General features: G+C 42.6%; 1 protein-coding gene across 4 annotated transcripts in view; it reads right to left on the reverse strand.

The window, feature by feature from the left end:
- Nucleotides 1-26,424, reverse strand: part of ndst3 (N-deacetylase/N-sulfotransferase (heparan glucosaminyl) 3) — a 45,075-nt gene extending 18,651 nt beyond the window's left edge. For 3 of the 4 annotated variants that reach the window (XM_084559424.1, XM_084559425.1, XM_084559422.1), the window contains exons 1-6: nucleotides 26,235-26,424; nucleotides 23,155-24,450; nucleotides 13,279-13,366; nucleotides 12,148-12,302; nucleotides 9,974-10,159; nucleotides 3,409-3,537 (exon numbers count right to left, since the gene is read on the reverse strand). In XM_084559424.1, coding sequence (XP_084415550.1) covers nucleotides 3,409-3,537; nucleotides 9,974-10,159; nucleotides 12,148-12,302; nucleotides 13,279-13,366; nucleotides 23,155-24,153 — 1,557 coding nt within the window. In that variant the 5' untranslated portion in view covers nucleotides 24,154-24,450; nucleotides 26,235-26,424. Of the gene's footprint in view, nucleotides 1-3,408; nucleotides 3,538-9,973; nucleotides 10,160-12,147; nucleotides 12,303-13,278; nucleotides 13,367-23,154; nucleotides 24,855-26,234 lie in introns of those variants that run through there. The other variant, XM_084559423.1, reaches the window with a different exon arrangement.
- Nucleotides 26,425-27,532: the final 1,108 nt, after the last annotated feature.

Here is a 27,532-nt window from a genome sequence, read left to right on the forward strand (position 1 = left end):
AAGTCGTGGCCGATAGCTCTCATTTAGTGTTAAAATTGCTTTCATGTTAAATAGGACTCTTCATTTACTGATGCAACAAGAGGGGAGGTTCATCTCTTATTGCACTGATTAAGAAGGGGAGAAAGTGAGGGAGAAGGACAAAAGATAGAAACAGAGGAGGAAAACGTAATTAGCCCCAGCGTGCTCCTGGCCTTCGAGAAGAATTTCAAACCCTTATATTTATGAGTGTGTGTGTGTTTGCGTGCAGTGGTGTGTGTGTGTGTGTGTGAAAGAGACAGACAGCAACGGGGAGAGGCAAGCGAGTGTGAAGGCATATCCCTCCTGGTTTCTTGAGCTCATGCTGAGATGACATCACCGGTGATGTGAGCTAAAACACAGTTAGGTCGTTTGTCCTTTAAGCAACTATTAACACACACAGCTACACGAAGGCAACGCACCTCAAATCTATTTAAAGGTTTAGAAAACACAGAGTTTAGTCACGACCACAATAATCATGACAATGTTTTGATGGGGAGAAGACGTGAGGTGTATTACTGTCAAACCTTGTGGCAATTTCATGAATGAGATTAACGCCACAAAATGCCAACTACTCCTACTCACATCCAGAAACAGAGGCATTTTGGTGGAGGAATATACCGTTTGTTCTTTCTTCAGCGTGACCTGATTATAATATTTCCAGATGATTTATGCAGTCCGTTTTTATTTATTATTAAGCCTCCATATTTATTTTTACCGTATTGTCGCTTAATATACTTGGACATGGGTGTTTGATATAATAATTTTACCATTATTTCTGCCAGATTGCCACATTAGCATTACATTAATGCACGCATAATGAGACTCCCCATCATTTGCATTCTAATAGCTTCACTTAAAAGCAAAACATGTCAGGTCGGTGTCCTTTAGCAGGACCATCGTCGCTATCATCACTATTAGGACATCTTTAGCACTGCATTCCTGTGTTTAGAGAGAAATCATTTTAGAAAGGGGCTATTGCATCTCTGCTGATGTGTTGGATTCCCTTAATACAGGAATGTGAACGTTCAGACTAATTTCAGTAAAATTACAGTTTATCTTATCTCTGATCTTGTTGGTAGGTTTGGCTCACCGGCGTTTATATATTCCGACTTCATAAATATAAAAATGTTTTGCACTGATGTGTCCTATTCTGGACAATCTTGGTATATACCTTGTGTTCATCTGTTCCTAAGAAAAGCTTCCATTTTATGGATATTAGGGAGAAGCAGGATATACAGTGTATGCATACAAATGTTTACTACACAGACAAAAGATTTCGTTCTGGAAACTGAAAATCCCCACTTTCTGTCTTTCCAGGTGATTTTAGGTACCAAATGGCAGGACCTCATATTTTTTATAGGAAAGGTATTGAAGGAGAGTTGATGTGGATTAATGTAAGTTAGTATTTTCAGTTCATTCGGACCGTAATTTTTATGCAAAGGTCACTGATCATGCTATCCAGTAATAAGAATAATATAAAACTGGAACTGAAAACCTGTCATTCAGTTAAGTCTTTACTTCCTATCTTACGCCGCTGCTTCTGTCTTCTGTATACCGGCTACCTGAATATTTGAAAATCGATTTTAAAATCCTGTTTATTGTCTGTAAAGTCTTACGACACTGAACACTTTCCTACGTCAGCAGCTTCAATTCATTTTATGTCCCAGCAAGTACTTCCCCACAAGGAAACTGGCGAGGCTGCTGTTTTGTTTTATGGTCTTTAACTGTGGAACAAATCTTTGCATCGTTTTAATTTTAGACAGTGTGTTTAATTACATAAGAACGTTATCATTGAGGCTTATTGTGTTGTCTTCACGATTTGTCTTATTAGTCTTATTCGTTATTTTACAGCTGGAGAAGTTGTCTTATTAAACTCAACCCAAAGCTAAAATAAATTACTACTGGTCTTCCTAAATGTTGTTTTGTTATTGGGTCATTTTCAAAAGTTATCATAGCTTTAGCCACGGTGGCTGGTGCTGCACGGGTTTTGCCACAGGCCACGTAATTATTACACCCTATCATTATTCATTCAATAGAGCACATTCAAATGGCTATGAGAGGGACTTTTACAGTCACAGGTGACTCTTTCTTCTGGTGCAATTTCCCTGCTGACTCCTTGTATTCATACAATTTGGCTCACTTCCTGTAACAATACATAACAAGCAGGCTCCCTAATAGCAGTGTTGGTTACAGGGAAAGAGGCAAATGATGCTCCCTGTAGCTTTTTTTGCTCCATGCCAACCACCTTGTTCTTTCTATTATGGAAAATGCCATTGTTGCTGCTAGGCAAAATGTAAAACACTTTCACAGTTTTTTTTTTTTTTTTTACCTGGAGCAATACAGAGCAATTAAAGTAGTTCACTAGAACTGGATACAGACTGATTACCGTTTTGTTAAATCAAGCACCAGCACAGGGTACAAGCACAATAATTCTATGCAAATGACATGCATTTTTGTCCTTTTATAACAGTCAAAAGACAGAGCTCAAAAGAATCTGACAAGATGAATCACAGAACATAGAACAAAGGGGGGAGAAAAAGCATCTAAATAAATAGCACAGTGAAGCTCGGAAGAGAAACACAAGACATTAAGAAAGTGGAATTAAACAAAGAAACAAACGAAAGAAAGATGTCAAACAAAATGAGACTAAAGAAAGAAAGAAAAGGGAAATCAGAGACAAAGCGGTGCAGAGGCAGAAGAAAGAGCCAGGCTGGGATGTTGTAGTAAGCTGCACTTGACTCTGTGATGTTGGGTGAGTTCTGACAGCTCCTCTAGTTCAGCACTCCCCTACCTGACACTTCAATACAGCCAACCGCTGGTCTATGAGCATCTTTGTGAGTGTTGGTGCATGTGTGCGTTTTTGAGGCAGAGAGAAAAAGAAAGAGAGAAGGAGAGAAAAAAAAGAAAACACGATTGTTTGGAGGCAATTCCTGTGCCTATCTGTAACTGTGCGCCCTTATGAGCATGTGCACGCGGAGGAGCATTTTAACTGCCACCAAAACCTAATTCTGCTCCTTAATTCAAAGCAGAATCATGTTGAGCTGATGCACACAGCAGGGGTAAGCGAGAGGGGGAGTGTGTGTTTGTGTGCGTGAGAGTATGTATGTGACAGCAACCCCCCTGTGGTGAGACCTAATTTAAAGTGGGGAGATGAACACAGCTCCACACAGAGAAGCAGCCCCTGACAGGAAAAGAGACAGGCACGCACAGCAAAAGTAAAAAAAAATAAAAAAAGACCGAGAGGAAGATACCTTTAAAGTGAGAGCAGAAAAACCCTGTTGGTGCCTCTTTAAGGTGCAACAATCAAATTAAACTCTAACGGTTCTCTCTGTTTCTCGGCGTTTGCATGTGAGAAAGTGCATGCGCCTGAATGTGATTTCTCTGACTCACGGGGTTGAGCAGCACGGTGAGAAACAGCTCTCCTCCACGGATGCTTTTGTCCAGTTCTTTAGGTCCTCCGGGGTATTCCTTATAGTAGATAGTGTGAGTAAACAAGCCACACGTCTGGCGAGGCAGCACCTACACAAACACACACAGACACACGATAAATGAAGAACCTGTTAATATCTGTAATTTAAACTACTGGATATGCAAATATGTAAATAGTTCAATTAAGCCAAACAGGGGATGATTGGTGACTAAAATGCATTTATGGCTAAAAATGACAATTCATGCTGTCATTTGTTCTTTTTTTTTTATTAAAATGACAACACCGTTTTAAAATGCAACTTGGCTGTAGATAGTTTGATTGAGATTTCTTTTCTTTATGCTAGTCGCAGCAGCACATGCAGCCTTTAGCCACTAGCCTCAATGCTTGAGGCTATTGGCCGTATCTGGAGATGGCCTTTGCCAGTGCTTTTCATTTTCAAACTTGTAGTCTTCAAGTGTCATCACTTCAGGCAATTTATAAAATTTTGCACAGGCTCCCTCTGGAACCACAAAACGGCTTTAGGTGCTTTCACTTTTCTTCACATACGCCGTGGTACTCGCCAAGACTTGTAAACACGCTTTGATGTGTACAATTGCTGGAGTTCCCCCTTAAGTGGCATATCAAACCACCACGATGCAATGACTTGTGACTACAAAAGGAAAAGCCACGACGGCTGGTCGTACGTGCGGATCTTCAAAGTGCTTATTTCGAGCCCGAAGTACAAATAAACCAGGTACAAATGTGGTTTAAAATAACTACAGATTAGATGACAAATATACGGATAAAAAGACAACGAGATCAGCAGCAAGTCACATATATTCTGATGTCACAGAGCATATGGAAACATTACCTTTCTCCAGATGGTTCCACACATATTATACTAGAGTGTGGACTGTTCTCACAACTTGCATTTTGACTTGTAAAAATTAAAAAACACAGGTGTAATAAATAACACAACCGACAGCTCGGCTCCATTGTGACGTTCCAGTTCTTTGGTATTATATACCCTTTCTACTTGTGCTGTCCCATGTGTAATGACACATAATGACATGTTTGCAGCGAAAAGGGTTTATTAGAGTCAAATTAATAATGGTGTCAGAAGAAATGGCAATTACTGCCTCCAGTGTGCCTGTGCCACGAGTCCTGAGGAGTTGCACAGCCAGGATCCCTGTGTTTTACAATTTCAAAGAGCCTACTTTCATGAGGTGCACAGCACGAAGCATTGGTGATTAGTTAAATCATCCTCGGGCACCGTTCAGTTTGCTTTCCTCGCCTACACCTGTTTGACTACTGAAGCGGGAGGCGATGATACTCTTACCTCTAGCGGGTGCCCTGTGCACCCTAGGCGATGAAAATACCAAAAATACACCAGCCAGCCCTGTGGATGTCACATCTGATTGACAAATAATGGGTCCAAGGAGTCAGCGGAACTGAACTGTTTTAAGTTTTAATGCTAAGATCAAATGTTTATAGTTGACCTCGGCTGTATTAACAGTTGCCAAGCAGTTGTTAGTCAAATTGAAATACATACATTTTAATGCATTCATTTATTAAAAATAATTAAAATGATGAGGCCAAAAAGATGTGAACAATCTTGAAAGACTAATGGGATACTAACTCAAGTTTTGAACAGCTGGTGAATTAAATGTCTTTTCATGAGTTCATTAAATGATTGAAGGATTGAAGAGAAGAGAAGAGAAGAGAAGAGAAGAGAAGAGAAGAGAAGAGAAGAGAAGGTCTTTATAGGGAACTCCTTGTGGAGCACTTGTCTCTATGAAATAGAGAGTAAAGGCTGAAAGCACAGATATCGGTTTATCTATAAAACACTGCAGACTCGTTCGCATTCACACACACTAAAGAGTGAGAGAGCGAGAGATAGAGAGAAGAAGAAGGAGAGAGACAGAAAGAGAGAGAGAGAGATGAAACGACAGTGAAAGAGAAGGCCACCAGAGCCACAGACACTCAGCACTATTTCACCAAACCAATTATCCACAGAGCTATAGCTCAAACTGATATAGTACATTTTAAAACACACACACACACACAGTATGCATGTTTGTGGCGGCACACACACACATACACACACAAGCACGTAACACAACCCCATATCTCAGTCTGATTTGTTCTGATACTGCGGGTCCGGTGGGTGGCTCTCAATCTGCTGACAGAGACACACACACACACACCAATTTTACAGCCTTGAGACAACTTCCTGTCCTCCTCTGAACAAACAAAGATGGAGTGAGTGGCAGAGGAGAAAGAGATTAATAGAGAGAAATTGCAAGAAAAATTTGAAGTGAAAGGTAAAGAAAATGAGGGGGACATGAGCGATGTCCCAGGGTAGCATTACAAGAGGTCAGGAGGGTGTTGATGAATGATCCAAATCTTAAAGTTCACCAGCTGGTTTATGGTGAAGTAATTAGAAATTTAAATTTGACGTGCACCGAGGTGCCCATACACACATACAGCACTAGTTAGAAATATGTTCCACCTCCATGAGCCTAGTCTTTATTTTATTTTCTGTTTTTCCTAGCCTCCCTGTGCTATTTAGTCAGTCTAGCATGCAGTGTCTTGGAGCAAGAGATGGTCTTTCTCAATATTTCCCTACACTGGTTACATTTTCTACACTTTTTAAAATGGAATTTGACAGAGCAGTGTCACCCCAGGGCCGCCTGAGTAGCTGTTGTGTAACCTTCAGTCATATCTCAAGATCTTCATCAGCTGGAAATCACAAGATTATGACAAGACAAGGGCTGTCCAGACTTGAAGAACTGCCAGAAAGAGAATTACTATGTCCCCAATGACAGTATAATACCAGGATGTCCTACTACATCTGGAAACATATTGCATTATGCAAGCTTTTCTGGCTACTCTTAATCTCAAACCTGCGCACAAATGCTGAGCTACCAAGAGAACACGCATGAGGAAACACTGCCATGATCACGACACTTTGTTGGGTCTCTGACGTAAGAAATATAGCACCAAGAATTTTGTCAACGGTTATAAAATGTGGTGCTTTGAACTGCAACGAATGCAAGTAAGAGAGTCAACGTTTGTGACTACCTAATATAGCTCAACTGCATGTGTACTGCATGCAGCAATATGTCGATAACTAAAAGGCTGACATACACTAATCAGCCACAACATTAAAACCACTGAGAGGAGAAGTAAATAACATTGACCATCTTGAGACAATTCAATGTTTTGCTGGCAAACTTTTGGACCTGGCATTAATGTGGACGTTACTTAGACTTGTAGCATACACCTAGACCAGACCAGGCACCCCCACCCCATGGCAATGACACTCCTTGACGGCAGCAGCCATCCCCAGCAGGATGCAGCCTGACACAGGCACACACACGAAAACGGTTTAGGAACAGCTCAAAAAACTTTTATGTTGGGATTTTCTTCTTGACCAATACATATTTTACATCAATATCAAGTCCTTCAAACACAGGGTCAGTGAGGAGAAGAAGAATTTCACTGTTTCGAACGGTGTTGTAAGAGGAGGGAGTGAATCAAATACAGCACCTAAAGGATACCTCTGAGGATGCCACCAGTGGCAGAAATCCTGATTCACAGGACCTTAGGGTCCAGCTGAGCTTCCCAGAGGTGATTTCATCGGACCATTTTCCTGAACATCTAGACTATCTTGCACCAGAGTGGGCCGGTCTCTGGAGAGTCTTTAACCACTAGTGATTGGTGTTTCCCTCAGTCTGCAGTCTGATTTAGAGTAAGCACCGTGATCAGCAAGTCGCTGTTGCAAGTCCTGCCATCCACTTGCTGAAAACTCAGACAAAGATGTGAATCTGATTTGCATGTGCCCTTGCTCCCCTTCGAATGAGAACAAACTCTGTAAGCGGAAAAAACAGAAAGAAGAAGTTTTATTTGAAAAACTGTAAGAACCAATTTCAGCAAAGTTGGAAAACATTCGTAATTATTGTGGACTGTAAGCACGGGGGTCACTTTTGTTGATTTTTTAAATTTATCTCAGACTACATTTATTGACAGCTGGGGTTCTGTAGTGTCTCCTGCTTTCTGTGTTCCTTATGATGCAATCATACTGTGAAGTGTTCATTCAGTAACTTTTTACTTGCTGAATTTACTGATGCCTCTGCGTTCCTCACTATTGATAATGTATAATAAAACATTATAGCCTGTCAAAAAGTGAGCTTGTTATTGTTTTGAGAGGAAGTAGGATTAAGTGGCTGTCTTTTATGACGCTGTGGCAAGATGTCAAGAAATAAAAGCAGGCTTCTTGGACTGATTAGAAAATTGACATAGCTGTCTGTACAAATTGTTTGCTCAAGATCCAAATATGGCAGAACAACATGGACTGGTAATTTTGGTGTCAGATGTGATTGGTTCTTTTGTCAATAAGGGAACAGTTGCACACTCTGACAAAGAGCCTGAGTGACAAGTGAATGAAGAAGAGGAGGAGGAGAGAGACAGAGGGAGGGAGCGATGAAGACAACTTGCTTAGATGAAATGGGTGAAAAATATTCTACTGTTGTCCCAAACTGTGTCTGATGAATTACTTATTGGTGCATAAAAGTGTAAAACTGCTCTCATTACCAGATCTATACTCTATGACACACATCCTGCACATATACAATACAAATGCGCACAGGAAAAAAAAAAATGAAGAAATCCCTCCTCCAGCTGCACTGGGAAGCCGTTAAATATTGAATCAACGCAGAGCTGAGCACACTGTGGCGAGACAAGGTCAAAGAATTCATATCACATACACGCAAACACATACGCTGAGGTTACACACGCCGCACGGCATCATTGATTTTCTGTTTAAGACCGCAAGAAACAATCAGCACACAATTTACTATTCAGCAAACACTTATTTAAACAGAGACAAGGCAGTCAAACAGTTCTTCGAAGCGAGATAAAAGAACAGAGCAGCAACACAATGTAACTAAACACACTCTCAAGCAAATTATTCCGCATTTAAGCTCAGTTTGATTTAGCTGCTCTACACATTAATAATTCATTGTTTTTACTTGAGTCAGATGATTTCAAAAAAACATGTCTTTTACTTCCCACTGTGCAATGACAATACAAGATGTGCCTTGAGCTTTAGGTTCATGCTATGGTCATGAATCAGTAGTCCGTCAAGAAACACGTGGTTGTGACATTTATCATTTTTATTTGACCAACATGACTCACCTCTTTTTTTTTTCAAAGAGAACCCACAAGCTTAATGAATACCTCTTCTAGCCATAGACTTTATATAAAACATGGATGTAGCCACAGCGAAGTCACCCATTGGTTTATCACTTACCCTCCTGAAGCTTCGACTTCGCCGTTGCCATCTTGGATTTTTGGAACCCAGAGTGTACATTGGAGATGGGAATTACGGCTCCTTGAAGGGAGCAGGATCATGCGGATCCGTTCCTTTCAAAGAGCCGTTCAAAAGACTGGTTCATTTTCATATTTATTTATTTTTAAGATGCCAGCCTGGGGGTACCTTATTTTATCCTCGAAATAAGCACTGTGGTGGAGTAAGATTTGAAGCAGAATCATTCAAACTTAGACATCGCACTAATATATATTATCTTGGTGGGATATAACTGCTATGCTCACCACTATACCAGGTCCGTCACCAATACTGTGTCAAAACAAAGTAGGAGCTTCCTTGTGCAACCGTGTGAAACACAGCAAAACAAAAAAAGAAAAGCTTTCAACTGTGACTCATTTCCCGTGTTTGTTTTAAGGAGCCGGTCAATAGATTCAGTTCGTTCATGAACGTCACATCTCTAGTGAACATACTTCGTTTTGACACCCGATATCTAAACTGTTCAGCAATTAATACTTTGAATGATATCCTTCCTTTTTATTTGAATTTATCTGCTTGCCTCTGCTGCTTTCTTCTCCTCTTCTCCTCCTCACTCTTCTCCCTTCTTTTCTGTCTTTCTACCTGGCCTGGACCCAGCTCATATGGCCAGATGAGCAGGGTTCTGCTCAAGGTTTCTTCCTCTTAAAAGGGAGTTTTTCCTTGACACATTCACCTCAGAGCTTTCTCTGGGAGTTTCAGGCTCTGTGTTCTGTTAAGCGTCTTGAGACAGTTTTGATTGTTATTGACACCATATGAATAAAATTGAGCTTAACTGAACATTACAGCCTATTAGAGTCAGAGATAATTTTTTTTTAGTGCCAGCACCTAGCAACCACCAGTGGTATCGCACTTTAAGTCACCTCTGCCTTGACTTCACTTCTCAGACCCGGGAGCAACATACATCTTTTATATGTAGTCCACGTTTCTGGCATGACAGAAGAGGAAAATAGCAGGAAAAAACAAAACCATGGGGGGAAAATATTAAATAATTATAAAGATGTTGCTTCACAAAAACAACATGCTCAGATATGAATATCCAGCAGGTGGATGTGAAAAGGCCTTTCAATTTTCATGTTTGTGCAGCAACTATCAATGTTTTCATGGATGTACGTGAGGATGAGCACGTTTATGCAAGGTGAAGCTAATGCAGTGTGTGATTAACAGCTTTATCTCCTCACCATGATGTTGTTGTGGATGAAGCCCTTACGGTAGCGGGCAGGCTTGAGGTGGGGGTACTCTTCGGTGCTGGTGACCCGAATGTTCCACACTCGTCTCCAAGCCTCGTAAAGCTGCAGGTGCACCGGGTAGACGCCGGAGTGGTGAGGGGCCACTGCGTAGCCCATATCCACTGGGATGTTGTGTTCCTGGAGGAGGTGAACGTGCATAAACACAGACACGTACATGAGGACTATATTCATAAACAGAGAAATGATGGCACATTTACAACTCCCAGACAAAGGACTTTGTAGCACGTAAACACACAGATCCCAACGGTCTGACCTTGTAGCGGAAGCACGTGGTTTGTGTTGTGTTTGTCATGACGCTGGCCTTCGGGTGGGAAATTAAAAAAAATATAGTCGGTGTGAGCATGCGTATGTGTGTGAAGGTGGATGGTTGCTGGGTGCATCCTGAAGACTGATGGTGTTGTCCTTTGCTCTGACACACACCTACACACACCGTCAAAGCTAAGCATCAGCGGTCAGGGCATGAGGGAATGAGGTATGCATCTGTGTGTGTGTGTACAACAGAGGTTAGTGATCACACTTTATGCTCGCGCTCACCTTCAGCAGCACGAACCAGCCACCAACGCTGCATTGTGTGTGCGACACCACATTCCAGTACAGTCCTCACTCACACACACACACCAAAAGTAAAACAGAGCAGAGCAACAGAAGCACTCAACCCTGTGAACTTCAGATTAACCAGCAGACATTAAGTAGGGCTCAGATGTGTCCGGTAAAATAAGTGTAGCACTCCCAACAGAGATGTTACATTTTCTTTTTTTGTCAGTAGTAAAAGTTCCCTTTCATACCCTACTGTTAAATCAGGGTCACACAAGAACAAATTAGGGTTTGAACGACGTCACTAATATAAACACATTAACTAAGTAATGCTTTGCAACAGTGAAATCTATATTCTTGATCTGAATGCATATTGTAGCGTCTCACACAAAGGAAGCTACAGAGGCTTTTCTGCAAGGTTATAGAAGCTTGGACACGGGCTACTGTCAGCCGCAGCCCACGCCAACACCTTAAACACCGTCAGTCTGACACTTCTAATATGCGACTCTCGCTCGGCAAACACTCAGCTCTACCATAACTTCCGTGTCAAAGCATGGTGCATTCACTGACATCAAGGACAAAAAAAACGAGCTCTACAGCCACAGCAACAATGTCAACTAAAAGAACACAACACGACTGAAAATAAACACATGCACTTAACTTATACTGTGCTCTGCAGATATGTTTAGCTTATAAACTGACATCATCAATAGAGTTTAATAGTACTTCACAGCGTGTTGTAAGATAATATAGCTGTATTTTTCCAAAGCCTTTTCTGTGTACAGCAGCTAACACAATTAAATTCACCACATCTCTGTTACCGCAGGATGTTTGGTGAAGTTGTTAATTGACTGATGTCGAGAGGATGTGGACCGTTACTCTGCTAGCGTTAGCAGATGCCTTTTCAGATGAGTGTGTATTGTAGTAGTACTTTTGCTGTAATTAAGCACTGACTTACATGTTTTGCATGGTAGTATGGGTTTCATCTTTAGTAAAGTACTTCCACACACTTGATGAATTTATATGAAACTACTCCTTCCTGCAGCAGCTTCAGCAGTATAATGCTGCTCATAAACTGATGCTTCAGTATTATTAATATAATGATGTTATATATAATATCAGTTGAAGGACCACACTTTGACACTTTAGCTACATTTTAAGCAAATATTTTTACTTGTCTACTGTATGATTTTAAATGCAGGATTTTTACCTCTGATTATTTTTACATTGCGTAATTGGTACTTTTACTTAAGTAAAGGACACAACTACTTACAACGCCAGTGTATTCACTGCCAGTGTTTTTCATGTGCTTTACCTGCAGTTGTGGCTTAAACTGAACCTATATGTAAGACACACAGTAGGACATGAAACCATGTTGTCTGCGATTTGTGTGACCTTTCAAGTGAACATAAAAACACTTTTTTTTTGCAGTACACGCTGTATGTTTTGTTTCCCACTAAAAAGCAAAAAAAAAAAAAGGAGTCTTCAGTACCAGCCTTTGAGTAAAGTTGGTTAAAACAAATCCAGCGCTTTGACCTGACAACATGCGCGTGCTTGTGCATCTATCTCACCAGAGCGAACTCCTTGTTGAGGACCATCTGCTCCAGCAGTGAGGACTCGTTGTGGAAGAGGTGAGGCTGCATGTGGCTCCACATGTGGGGGAACCACCAGAACTCATCTACATACTTCAGTAGCAGATCGTCTCCCTCATCCTCCTCCACCGTGCCTGCACGAACAAAAAAACACGCAAGGACAAAAGGACAAATGAGGAAACATGTACAAAAGCAAGCCGGTGTATCCATGACTTCTTGTTGGTGTGAGGTTAAAGAATATGACCAAGCAGTTGCCTCGCATTGTCATGTTTTTAAAATCAGGTTGTCTATTACCATGGTGATGAACAGCCTGTTATAAAGTGTTCTCGCCTGTATCAGGTTTCTTCTAACTGTAATCATGTTCCGTCTCCATTTTTCTTATGCAGTGTCTCCTCCACCTTTGTTCTCCTACTGCAGATTTAGACACTTTAACTAGAAAATCAATAAAATCTGTCCTTGGAGCCACAGCACAGCCGAGAATGCACTGCCGTATGTCTTGACCTCATAAATATGCCTGGATAAATATTTCTCTAGATTTAGAGATACGTGTAGTATGAGGTAATTTTGTGTTTTTAATGATGATGATGATGCTTAGATGCACACTATAAGAAAAGCAAAACTTCTACTGGTTTTTGTTTGTAAAATCTAATTCAAGGTGTAAATAGCTTCTTCTGCATTATAAACATAATTGATTTATATCAGACTGTCAACGTGCAAATATGTAAAGTACACATATCCCATTATACCTAATTTGCAGAAAGAACGGTGTTATTCACACTTCTACATAATAATAAGCTACTCTTACTGACACACTGGGATGCTTGTACAACAGCAAAAAGATAATTTTTTTTTTTTGATGGATTGTCTTTCGTACCAATGTAAAAAAAATGTTTGTTACACGTGACAGTTGAAGATGCTTCGGTCCGCAATTAACTTTAAAATGAACGTTGTAGTAAAATGTACGTTTTAGTGTGAAAAGGGACTGTTAGAAGGAATGTTTTACATAAAACTGCCATATACACTGCACAGTGTGCTTGGTTTTGGACACTAAAACTGTTTAACCAAAAACCTTTCGATGCATCATTCATAAAACATGTAAACAGAGCATACCTGTGTGGTAGAACTTCCCAGAGAAGCCCAGATTGAAGGTAAAGTTGGAGATCTGAGAACGCAGCTGTTTCTGAGTATCAAGGAGTGCCTGCAGATAGATAGATAGATAGATAGATAGATAGATAGATAGATAGATAGATAGATTACAAACATTAGAAACAGAATCACATGCCACCGCTTCAACTTCAGACTGAACACACTACATCGAGTTCATCTCTGCTCCACTCATCCTGATAAAAACCTGATCTGTCTGATTTAAATTTCATATGTCTCTATTGTATATTTAAGTCAGCTTTTAAGAATAAACCGTCCTGATGGCTGTGTACGCTCATCAGGGCTTACCCCATGGCCTGACAATGGCAGCAGGCACCGACGTGCTGCTGCTGCGAGTTACATTATTTAGGCCTCTTACTCGGTTTGCTATGTGCAAACGTCTTCCAGTGGCTGTTCTCGGTCCTTAAAGTTACCGCAATCTCCGGTTTCAATACTTGAATCGGGATTTTCTTCACTTATTTAATGACTTCATTAGTTTACTGGCCTTTAAACAAAGACTCTGTAATGAGTGTTAACTAAAGAGAGTTGCACACTCCGCACACACACCGACGGTAATGCGAGTTAATGAAGGTCAGTGCATTAGTAGCCTCTGGAGGGTGGACTAATAACCCCCCCTCCTCCACACGCACACACACTCCTTCCTTCTCATCACTCTCTCCATCCATCCCTAACACTACCAAGTGAAACCCTGAGCCCCCCCCCCATCCTCCCTCACCCGGCCCCTTGTCTGTGGCTGCCTCCTCTCTTTCTGGTTTTCGCTCTATTCTTCCATCTTTCTGCTTCTGAGAACCTGCAGTCGCCTCCCCCCCCTGCCTTCCCCATTTGTCTTCCACTCCCCCAACCCTTCTCTGAACCTCCATCTCTCTCTCTCTCTCTCGCTTGCGTCGTGAAAATGTCACATTCTCAGGAGACAGGGCTGTTCTAATTTGAAAGGAAGGCTGAAGCAGCATGGAGGAAGGATCGCTCTCTCTCCTTCTATAACTCTCCCCCCTTTTCTTGTTCTCTTGCACCCTCCGATCCCAATCTTCCAGCTATAGTTGCACTTGTCACTGTTTGCGGCCACAAATATTTGGTTTATTTAGAAAACTCTTTTAATTCTCTTTATATTTCAGCCTGATGGGCCTTGCCGTTGGGCTACTTACGACATCTCAACTACCAATCTTTGGCATGCTGCTTTTAATCGATCCCCAGGAACCTTTGCTGATTTACGAGACCTGAGCAGCTGAAGTCAGGGCAAGGAATTGGTTCCAGGCAGTCTCCCTCTCCCTCCCTCCCCCTCTCTCTTTTCACCCTCTCTCCTCCTGAGTGTGTGTGTGGCTCCCAAACTAACAAATACACAGACACATGCATGGAGTGTCTTTATTATCTCTAATCTAATGACGCTGAAGATGGCCACATGCTGACAGATGTGCACAGTTCCCTAATCTGATCCCCTGTCTCCTCTGCTATGACATCCTCTACATCTTACACACACATGCACACGCAGGCAAATGTGTGGAAACAAAGACTTAAGAATTAAATTAAGTTTGTAGCTGAGCGCTTTGCATTGTAACTCGATATACACTCCCCGATGCACCTGGTCGAAATGCATTATTAACGTGCGCGTTGGTATCTGCGAGAGTCAGCGTAGGTGTGTGTCCAAGTGTGTAGTATATTAGTTTAAACATCTCATTTGTATTCTGCTACGTAACAGCCAGAGCAGAAAACTGAGGAGCCACATAGGAAAGGTTTGTGGTGTCAGACTTGCAGCCACAAACAACCAAACAGCTGCTTTTGCAAAATCAGAAAATTTTGGTTATGGTCGGCTGTTTTTCTGCGTGCAGTAATGGCATTGTGGGCAGGAACAAGAAAAAGAAACTCTTCCCATTGCTGCTTTCATGGATGGTTTTTAAATGCCAGCTCCTGAAAATAACTTCCCTGAGGAGATACAGTATGTTGTGGGAAATTTAAAAACCGGCATGGATGTTTTGACAAGGACAATGGAACATGGTAATTTATCGTCTTATAAGAGGCCGTTGTTCAGCAGCCAACTCTCAAATTGTACACATCTGAGAACTAGCTAACGAGAAACACTAACCGCAGCACCGATTGTGAAACTTTCACATGCAACATATTTCTCACTGAGGTAGACTGAGATCAACCGCATTTGACTTCTCGAGTGGTTTTCAAATAATTTAAAGCTACATTTCACAGAAAATAAATAAAAAGAGCCGAGAGTGAAGGTCAATGACTAGTTCCTTTTTCACCTCCCACGGCTGACAATGGACATGAATGTTGGATCATTGCGTTTGGAAATTACAGAAATGCCCTCACACAAACTGCACTAGACTGATGTCAGAAAGGTATGGGCTGAAGAGCTTTTCAAGGTATCTGGATATACGACAAGCACGTTGGCGGCCTAACCTCCCTGCATTTTATTTTGGTGACTCAGTGTATATGCCATTTGCAGTGATTCTCCACACAGCGGGGGAAGGTTGGTTTAGTGTTGCAGGCAATAAAGAAAGTAGTCAAACCTGCAGATTATCAGCAAAACTTTCAAAAGATAACCACATCAGAACACTGCAACCACAACAACAACAACAGCAACGGCACAGTTTGCTGCCTCTTAGCTAGGCCAGAGTGTCATCCTCAGAAATCTTACTTTTAGAAGCTTTCTCTTCTTTCCCACCTGCAACTTTCTAATTCAAAAAAATCCATTAGGACCTTAAGACTTTCCTTATCAGGGGTGCATGTATGAAATGTCTGTGTGCCACTTGAAAAAAACTACTAAATCTACTTTTCTCCTTTTGTTTGCACTCATTTTTAAATCTCTCATCCACTGTTTATGTCTTTTTTTAATTATTTATGTAACAGCGTCTGGCTAAATGTTTTTAGACAACCATCTGAAAAGTCAACCTTTGGTTGATTCTAGCCATCTTTGTGAGGAAAATTATGCGCTCTTAGGAGTGACCATAATCACACCTAACAGACGTCTGTAGTAATCTGTGGATCAGTCACACACTTGAAGGGAGGCGAGATGGATTTTTGTGTGATCTCGGGAGAATTGCGCAGCCCTGCAAGGTAAGGGTGCTTATAGAAGAACTACTGTATGATGAGCAGACACGATTATAGTTACAATGGCCAGCACTTCTGGGACAGAAACACTCACACTGAGGATCTGATGCAAAAAACGTTTGGCTCTGAGGGACAGAGTTCCCTCCTGCTGTTTTTCTGACGGTAACAGCAGCAGATCGGGGAGAATGGGGAGCTCTGAGCAATACAGACTCAGTCTTTCCAGTGGATACTGAGCTCAACGCTGAGAATGGCTATAAAATGGTCCATAAGAGCTACTTCATAAGAAAGAAGGAGTGATTTGGATTACCAGGAGGTGGGACCATGTAGCCAATGAGAGATCTTGACAATCCTTGTGATGAAGGTAAACACACACCAGGATTAGTCGTTAGTGATAGCCCTCATTTCTTTGCCCAAGCCCACAGCTCTCTAACACGGCTAGCGTCAGAAGCAATGCCAGTTTGTTTGTGTGTACGTGACAGTGACAGCACGCGTGTGTTTGTGCGCACTTGCATGTGTGTGTAGTAAGCAATGGAAGAGGTGCCAGCTAGATGTTGGGGTTCAAACAGATGGGAGACAGGCATCTGGACAGCTGGCATTCACTGCCTTTCAGAAACCCTTTACACCAACCACCTCTTCTCCATATCCCCATTCTGTCACTCTCGCCTTTGCACTGTTTTTTTTTTTTTTTTTTTCTCCCCCATTTCTTTTCATCTCACAGCCTTAAGCCAAGCTGGGAGATCTAAAACAATAAAAGTAATTATAAAAATTGCAGGATTTTATGCGGAAACAGATTTGAAAGCCAGCTGAGGGGAAAAAAGCATCTATGGGGTTTGATTCCTGTGTAAAAGCAGGTCAAAGTTCCCAATTTATCTACACAAGTGCTCTGTGTCTTGCGTACATTTGTGCATGTAACGTGAACACTAGACCAGCAAATTTAACTGGGTCAGGCATCTCTTTTTGATGAGCAGAAAGAGCATCTTACCAGTTAATGTCAGTCTTGCTTTTGCTAACTCGTCCTTTCTCTGTCTCAGTTCCAGTCTCACTTGTCAGATTCAAGTCAGCGTGGTTTATTATATCGGAGCAGAATCATTTATTCACTTAGATTCACGTTTCCAAGGTACTTGTGATTGCTTTGGCATCGCTATGCTTGCGCTAAATTCTACTTGGCAGCGCCACAAGAATTGTGAGCTACAGTGATTGCTGTGGCTGCAAAACTTGCCTAATTTTGTGGAAGAAAATGCACGGCACACGGCCATATTCTTCAAGTTATTTAGACTAAAAGCAAGAGCACAGACAAAAAAAAAAAAGAAAAGAATTAAACAAAACAAGTAATTAAGATATTTTTCGTTGACAAATGATTTCTCTTTGGTGTACACTTTACAATGGCACTTTGATGAGCTCCTTCTCTGAAAAAAAAACAAAAAAAAAACTAATGAAAACCCTTAATATGCAAACACTTTCCTATTTAATAGCATAGCTGTAAAACTTCTTGTTCCCTGCAGGGCTAGCTGTGATAATTTCACTTATCCTGATCAGGTGGATGAATGCGAACAGATGTCGGAATGCATCATGCTGAAAGGATTATCCTGTTCTTCTCTGGAATCATACATATCATATATTGTCTCGTTTTTCACTTTCCCACCTGCAAGGCTGTCATTAAAAATAAATAAAATAAAATAAAATAATAGGAGGATAATGCCTAAGAACATCCTTGCTGAGGGTGCCTGCATTCAACCCGCCAAATGAAACAAAAACGTCTCTGTCTCTCCAACAATTTTTTAATCCTTCGTCCATTGTTGGTGTCTTTCTTCGTTGCTTATGTAACTGCTTTTGGCAAAGTAGTAAACGGATAGGAAAAGAGCTTAGTTTGATTGACTTAAGCTGTAAATATCTATCATATTTAATTAGGGCTAAAGATTAACTCTAAATAGGACTGTGCGGTAAATTACAGACCGGCAAGCCAAAAACCTTCATCGTAATCTGAACAGTACTAATTTGTGCAAAAGGCATTTTTTGTTTTGGTTTCAATTTTAGGTTAGAGCAAAACACTTAGATCAGGGTCCCCTAGTTAAGTTTATCCACGGGCCGAAAATTGTGAAGCATGCCGAGCCAAGGGCCCAAACATCCAGTTTTTTTCCCCCACTGTGTGAATAACATTTGTTTTATGTGGAGATGCAGCTTTTGCTGCTACTACTATCATTATTATTATTAGTAGTAATAGTAACATACAGTAATTGTTATTTGTAATAATAATAATAATAATAAAAATAATAGGTCTGGGGTTCACAAAGCCTGTTTTAATCATCAAACCAGGAAGGAAACTGCACACTTCAAAACTGCTGTTTTCATGACGTAAATACCAGCGTGTGGACCAAGTTCTGACCAGTGACAAACAACAGCCCTGCATCGAGTGGCAGGAGGACCCTGAGGCAAAGATAACTATGTCAGCTTTTCTGACATACCTCTCCATAACATCAATAACAACAAAAGCTGATTGTTGAACAGTGTGTCCATCAGTAAAATGTCCTAAGAGACAGCTATTCCACAGAGACAGCTATCTACAACCACATTCACCTCTAGAGGAGCCAAGCGACTGCAAAGACAGAGACTGGAAGACACTTTTAAAACATGAGCCTAATACCAGTTAGTGTTTTTTGCATTTCTGCAGCAAACAGTTTAATTTGTTTTTATTTTTGTAATATTTCACTGCCTCTGTTTATTATTTATAGTTTAGTGCTGCCCTTTTCGCAGTTTCTGTTCTCTCTTTGCATCCATTTGTTCTTTTAATTAAGCTCTGCAGCATTTGGAGTGTAAAATGCCGTAAATACAAATGAAATTATTAGTATTGTTATTGCTGTTGTAATTATCATTATACCACAATAAGACTCACAAAAGGTTCAAAATAATTGGCCTTTCACTCATCAATCAGTGAGAGAAAGACAGCGATGGTCTGAGGCAATCCTTCTGAAGTAGCTGGCATTAAAACTGGGAGCATACATAGTGTTGAAGTGCTGCTTTCAACACAACACTACGGTCTGCAGCATATCAAGCAAGTCGGCTTATCATCGGCGTGTTCTGGTACAAGAAAACTAAACTGATCCATCCAGTCAGATCTAAACTGGCTGGTTTCCTGTTCGTCTTTGTGTTTTTTCGTGCAGGCCACGGCGGCGACTCACAGATATTGATTAGTTGACAGGAAGCTGAGCTAGTTAAGGAGCATATACAGCTGCAGCACGCCATGTATTGTAACACCAGTAGGTCGATGGTCAAGTGTACGGTGTGGGTCGCGGCCAAACCACAGCAAAGCAATGCCCATTTTATTATACATGTTGCACATTATTATATTATGACAATACACGGGACAGACATTTGGCTTCTGCGGGCCGGATGCGTCCCACAGGCTGCTAATTGAGGTTCAATGGCCTAGATGTTGCATTCTTGCTAGACTTTGTGTTCTTTTCAGGCATATGTCCCTAGGTGCGAAGCAGCACTATGTAGCATACAACCTTCTATGAAACAAGCTTTAGTCTTAAAGGAAAATTATCACTTATGGCCTGTCAAATTATACAAAATAATTAAAATGGCAAAAACTGCCCCGCTGTGTCTTTGAAAATTCCTTTTCGGGAGACACGATGGAGACCGCCACATCATAAAACGCAGCAGGTTTAATCTGACATGATGACAGCCCATCATTTGACACTCTAAAATGCGCCCATGCAAGGAGAGTTGTTTGTACACACCACAGAAAGTTCTGGGATGATATGAGGTAAGAGAGGAAATCATTTCATGCCTTTGTATACCCCAACAAGCCAAAACATCCAGTTCAAGCGAGTGTGTTCAAAGATCGCGTGTGTGCGGGCTTCCGAGTCCACGTCCAGGATGAGTGTCTACATGCGTGTGTGTCGTCTAAACTTAGATGACACCGCTGCAGAAAAACACCTTGGGGGCGGAAAAGAACGAGAGCGAGTTGAGAGCGAGGTTTAGGGAGGAATACAAATAGGTCGGAGATAGTGATCAATGACTCAGGCGAGCCGTGAGTGAGGAGGAAGACGAGCGGAGGTGGTGGTGGAGGAGGAGAAAGGTGGAGGTGATAAAGAGGGATCTGAAGATGAGGATCTGACACCTTCCTAACGACCACTCCGAGGGAGAGAGGAGCAGAAATCCTACATGCACGGATTTAAAAAAAAAAACACAAGCGCTGGCACGAGTACCATTGATGGGAGTTTTTGACTGGCATCATCCCTCATTTTGAGAAATGTCATCGGTGGGGTGCCTCCCTGTGAATCATTTTAATAGAGGAAATATACAGCTGCGTGTGCGAGTGTGTGCGCGGACAGAAGGGGGTGTAGGTATTGTTTGTCACCAGATGAACTCGTGGGGTGAGACTAATGAAGAGTGTAGAGAGAGGGAGGGTGGCATTTTAATTGGCCTCTCTCTCTCTCTTTCTCTCTCTCTGTCCTTCTGTCTCACCCCTCTCTCCTCTTCTCTCGGGGAGAATAGAGACTGAATGTTGGCTATAGAGCGGCAAGCGGGGATTTCTAATACTGGCACTGCAAACACCTTGTTCCACTAATTGGTCAATAACACCCCCTTCGTTATTCATTGAGATATCTTTGGTCATAGTGTGGCCTTGTAACTGCTATTTGCTTATAGGGAAATAAAGCTCCATAAAGCTATCACCAGATCCGAGCAATTTCACACGACCTCAATATCTGTGTGCAAACATCTTGCTTTCATGATTAAATAATTCCCTGAATTCCACGAGCACTCATCTTTTTAATGAAATGAAGAGACATCTTTTCAGCCGTCGCCTTCACCCCCGAGCTAGATGTATATTTGACGTGTGGTCAACTAATATGAGTCATCCTTTCATCGGCTTTTCAAGCAGTGACATTTCGCTTGAAGGAAAAGACTTCCTTTCATGAGCCCGTCTGAATACTAACCAGCGGGGTACGCTGCTCCCTTCTTCATTGTGTCATTAAGAAAAACGAGTCGGATAAATCGTTTGATCACATGACTATAAGTGTATGGGATTTACTTCTCCGCGCACACTTAGCACCTAAAACAAGCCTTTGCTTAATCTGGCGACTATACCTGAGGCTTTCCATCTCTGAGAGGAGGGCTCCTAAAAAGAACGATGTTCCTGCTCCTCCCGCCTCCTCCCTTCAGCTCCTTCATTTCCCTTCAGCATTTTGTTTCTCTGAAATCGCATAGTTAGCTCCTAGCTCTTCCCCTCGGCTCCATACTCCTCCTCCCTTTCTCTCTCCAACAACCCCCCCCCCCCCCCCCCCAGCCTCTCTGTGAACTATCCTGAAGGAGAGAGAAGAGTAGAAATTAGGAAGAAGTGTGAGCGTTTGAAATGGCATCGCTCCCTCTTTTTCTGACCCTCTGTCTATCTCCCCCTCTTCCCCTCTTCCCCTCTTCCTCCACTCCCTTCTCCCTGCCCTTCTGTTATGGCACTGGTTCATCCTCATGTATATTTATGCTACAAAGCTGAAGAGTCAGGCGGACTTAAAATGAAAACTCCCAACTAGAGAGCGCTTGTGTGCTCATTTTGTGAACGTGTATGTGCAGGGGAATGTGCACGCCGCATGTGTGTGTGTGTGTGTGTGTGTGTGTGTGGGTGCCTATGCACTCTTTTATCCATTTTGGATGCAAGCATTTTTTTATATTCAAGGATGGAATTTCTCTCCACTTCATCACCCACTGCTTTCCTGTTTTTTTTTTTTTTTTCAGCCTTCCCATTCCTCTCTTCTCCGGCCCAACTTTCCGCCACGGACAGGCGGTTCATTTTTTTATTTTTTTTTTGCAAGCGTCTGACAGGACAGGTGAAAGTGACATTCAAATCCTCAGGATTCAAAAAAACAAACAAACTAACACACACACTCCTCCTATCATGTACATCTTGTGACTGCAGTGAGACGAGCAGACACCTCCGTAACTCCCCACTCACATTTGTACACAAACGCACACTCCTGCACCTGCAAACCCGCCAAAATACTATTTATTTCCCCCGAACGTATCCGAGTCAGGACGCAGAGGGAGAATGAGACCGTAGAATTCAAACAATATCCTCCTGCTGAGGAGTTTTATCTCCCCTCCAGCATACTTGAAATGCTTTTTTCACTCATAAATATTACATTCCTGCAGAAATCAGGATTTTTAAGTGTTTGCAAATACTGTATTTCTGTATGTACACATGTGTGGAGGTGCACTTCGGTGTGTATACGCTGTGTTTGCTCATGCAAGCGTGTGTGTGGAAACAATAGTTGTCTTGAGAGGCGGGCTGCATGGCTGACTCTCCTTTAGTTTCCCTAAGAGGAGGAACGTGGGAAAAGAGGAATAAGTGCCATTCATCTTTTCACTGGCTCATTCACTACCACTCTTTTTCTCTCTCACCCCTCCCCTTTGCCTCTTTCACACCACATCTTTGTTCCCTTAAATGGCCTCTTCTGGCTAAACCTCCATTCGAGGATACCCACTCGTTGCGCCCCAACACATATACACAAACACACAGAGGCATTGAACACACACTAAAGCTATTCCAAATATCTCCTTGATGCACCCATGCCTGAGTTAAAATGCCCCGGAACTGCTACTCTTTTACTGAGCTGACTTACACTGCAACTTTATCTGCACTTGCATCAATTACTGTTTTAGAAGTTGATACCAGAATGAAAAATCTTATCTAACACTCTTGACCAGACAGACTGAATTCATCCTCTCAGTCCCTAACTCACATTATTATACACCCATCAACCCACGTACCTTCACATCCTTGGTGTTCATGCGCGTCCCTTCTTTTCCCACAAAAATGTCATCTATATCCACCAGTATGTGCCGATCCAGACCCAAAGTAAGTTTCCTATCTGTGAGGTAGGAAATGGCATCCACTAGGATGAGTCTGTGGAGCCAGTAGCCCAGTCCCTGGCCAAAGAGCACTCTCCTCACCCCGTCATAGAGTCCCATGTCCTGTACAACTGTGGCCTGGAGGCCTAGACTGAAGCCAGGCCCCGGATTATCTCCGCTGCCTGCCCCCGGTCCTTCCTTAGCCCGTGCATGCAGCACAGCCTGGTATGTGGAGTGATTAGAGGAGAATGAGGTCCAGTCCTCCCCAGGTAAAGCCCCTCGATCCGTGCCAGGTTTGGTCAGGTGAAGGAGAGGTGAGCTCGACACCACACAGCAGTCCCAAAGCGCCTGATTGGTCCTTAATACTAGCGGTAGGCCTCGCAGTTTGAGGATAGACGGGGAGTTCTCAGTGGAGCGGTAGAAACCTATGATGCCAACTCTGAACTCGGTACAGTACTGGTGCAACAGCTGCCTGTTCCACGTATCTGCATGTGCATACTTCAAAAGGTTCTCATAAATTATGAGCGAATATCGTCCGCGGCCCTTTTCTGTCAGCGGTGGAAGGTCGCCCTTTCCTGAGGCGATCTCCATGCGGAACTGGAAATGTGCTGACTCCAGTATAGCCACAATGTCCTGACCCAGCTGGGAGTACTGGGACTCCACCAGCACCAGCACAACCGGGTCAGTGTGAACATGTGTGTGAGGGGGGTTGGGAGGGTATGGGTAGGGGAGCTGGCGGTACGGGGACATGGAGAGCGGTTGGGAGCAAGCAGGCTCGGCAGATTGTCCAAGTTGCATGGAAGGCGATGAGTTTGTAAAGAGAAAATAGGCAGAGAGTAGGAGGGAGAGGAGACAGCAAGAAGCCAGTAAGAGCAGGAGCCTACGTAAGTGGCGACGGAATCGCACAGCCACTGTCATTGCGAACTGGGGAGGTGTTGCGTGTAGGAGGAAGAGATGTCTTTTTTAGTTATCTGTAGCCGAGAGAGCGCGTGCGCAGGACTTTGGGGGTTTGAGGAACCCAAGAGATTGTCTATGAGTGTGAGACAGGAGCAAAGCCACTCAGGGGTGTGTCATGTCACCATGGCAGGTGAAGAAGGGAGCTGTGCCGGATGTCGGGGAGCAAAGGTCTCGAATGGGGAAATATGGTCGAGGTACTCTCCTTCAGATCCTCACAAAGGAATCACACGCACAGACGGAGCGAGTGATGATTAATATCTGCAGAGAGAGGGGACAAGGAGAAAAGAAGAAAGAGTGAATTTGTTGGGCAAGGTTGAATGGTATGCATTAGTTCTCCGCGTGAATGCCAGCGGGTGTGTGTGTACCTAGGCTGTGCCACCCTGGGGAATGTGAGGGCACAGCTGGTAACTACAGAACTGATTGAAAACAACTTGCATCCTTGGGGCTTAGCCAATCTCTGGCACACACACACACACAAACACACACAAAGTGACATCACAGTTAAAAGCACAAACACAACGTAAAAGTCAATCCTCACAAATAAACAACAGCTGGTTGTGTGTTAATATGGCGGTGTGGGGACGTGGATGGGAGCTCAACTAATCAGTCCCGTAAAGCTCTACAGAGAATTCCTCTAATTGTGCCAAACTCGGTGCACCTCTGTCCTATTTCTGAACCTAATCATGTGAAATACCACAAAATTAGAGTTGGAATCCTTTTGCCAGGAGCACTAATCTGGGGGGAGCCCATGACAGTACAGAGGAAATGAAGAGCGAGAGAAAGTGCAAGAACAAGAGAGACAGAGGAAAAAGCGCAGAGAGAGGAACAAAATGCAATGAATTATAGAAAGAGACAAAAAAGACCAGGATTAGCATCTTAATGTATGTGCCGGGAGCCAGGGAGAAGAAAAGATTCCACAGCATCTCTTTCTCTCTCGTTTCTCTCCACACCCCCAGTTCTGTCTCTCTACACCACTCTTCTCTCCTTCTGTCTGTTTGAATATCAATAGTCTTTCCTCACGTTCTCTATCCTTCTCTCCTAGACTTTGCCTTTAGTGAAAACGTGCAGGGAGAAGGTCACAAAGGGGGGACTCCAGTCATACTCCTTGAATTTGACAGCATAAAGTGAAACAGAGGAAAAGACATTTTAGCGGCTTTCTTCACAGCTATGCCAGGACAAAGAATTAAGTTGTATTATTTGTTGTCTCATCCTATCTGAGCTGAACCATATGGTGTTTAGTTTCATCAAGAGGTTAAACACATCGGACATGCCAGTCTTAGGGTTAGTCAGTTCAAACTGGTGCTCAGAGATTTTTATGGACAAGTAATTTTTCAGTTTTTTTTTTTTTTTAATTCAACTTTTTTGATTTGTATATATTTTTGCAATCTGTTTTATCCTGCTCCCGTTACACAACAATTGCCCTCTCGGGATCGATAAAGTACATCTATCTTTATCCAGCTGCATGTGAGACCTGTTACTGTAGGTATGTGTCTGACTATTAGGAGCCACGTGGGGGCGCTGGAAGGGGACCAAGAGAGACACTTGACGTGAAAGTTTTCGCTTGAAATTTTGATAACTCACAGTGGTTTTCTAAGGCATTGAATATGTACGAACAGAATATTGGTCTGCGCCGCATACAGTTCATGTATTGGGTGAAATTGCCCCAAAAAGTTTGGGGTAATTTTAAAATTCAAATTTCAATTGGAAAATAAAGACTTAAAACTTAACTGTGTTTTGACATTTTGGTGTTTGATAAATTATTATAATTATTATTAATATTAAATGTGTTTAGCCTAAATATTGCTACTCTTTCCTGTAGTGACGTGCATTTCTAACATTAAATAAATCAAATGTTGTCTACTATTCTGTCCGATCTCCACTTAAAGAATTACAAAATAAAAGAGGTTGACTCGCAGCACCAACGTCCCCGCGGCAGACAAATGAACTCAAACTAACAGCTGGATATTCCACAGACTTTTTCCTACCAGCTCCCTGTCGCTGAAGTTTATGTTAAGAACAAGCAGCCGGCTCGCTACACTTACCTCTGACCGAGGCTGAGGCGCTGCCGTACGGGAAGAGGCGAGACGGAAGAACGCTGAGTGTGATGCTGCTTCGGGTGAGTACAGGGATCCGGTCTCGGTGGCGCACCGCTCCCGTGTGTTTTGGATGCTGAGGCTTTGTGCCATCTCCCCTCTCTTCCTACCCTCCACTAGAGCAGCAGGGGCGGCCAGCCGGAATGATCCGCTCTCCTCCCCCCTTTCATCATTCTTCGCTTTCTCTTACTCCTGTCTCCCCCGCTGTCTTCTCCCCTCCCCGGCTATGCCTACTTGTCCGTTTATATCTCAGCTTATTAAGGTAGAGATTAGGCGGAGGAGCGTCGACATCGGGCTGCCCGTTAGCAACTGACTGTCGCGCGTAAACGCGCTGGTTTAAGAGCGCCTACACAAGTGGAGGCGATCGAGATAGAGAGGAAGGGAGGGTGGGAGATGGAGGCGAAGGAAAGGGAGGGGGCTCGGTTTGATTGACACAAACAGCCTTTTTCTCGGGCATCAGCGATCACGGGCCCGGTAAAAGCTCACGGCCCGTTAGTTGGTGTTAGTTGGATGAGGGATGTCACACACCGATACGCACCGGTGCAGGTTAATGGCGCGCCTTACTGATTCCCTCTCGCTCCCTGCACAAGTTGTAGTACTCAAGGATTAAAAAAAAAGGAAAAGGAGCAACACTTAAACTGTAGCCAGGGCGAAAACAAATGTCCTCATAAGAGGTGTGAATCAGTGGAATGGACAGAAAAATACATTTCTTATCTCCACTGTTCAAAATATCCAAATAGATGAATATTTAAAAACAAAGCTAAAACAAAGGTAATTGGAGTTTGTTTTTGACATGCTATGACCTGGTAGGAGAATTTTAACAGACTCATTCATGCACGTTTACCCACTTTAAGCGTACTTCTGCAGAATGTCAATCAACCAGCCACAACTTGTCAATCACAGTGTTTTTAACTTGATTAGGTGTTCCCCTTTTCACTCCCTACTAGTTCATCAATCTCCCTAACCCATTTGCACTGACACGCTCTTACTCACACAAATCTCAGTGGAGCTGGTGGGCCCCTCATTCACATTGTAATGGCCTTACAAAAGAGCTTATTTAGTGTGCGTCCATGTGGTGTGTGTCTGAGAAGTGGGGCTGTGTAAAGAGAGTGTAGCAACCTAAAGAGAGTCACACAAATGTGGCGTTGCAGAGAGCGACTCACGGAGGGTGACGATGCAGCTACATGTGAACACACACATTGTATAATACGTAAAGTGAACGAAGAGCACTGAAAAAGCAGACTTTC

Source organism: Chelon labrosus (assembly GCF_963514085.1).
Source record: "Chelon labrosus genome assembly, chromosome: 2".
NCBI lineage: Eukaryota > Metazoa > Chordata > Actinopteri > Mugiliformes > Mugilidae > Chelon > Chelon labrosus.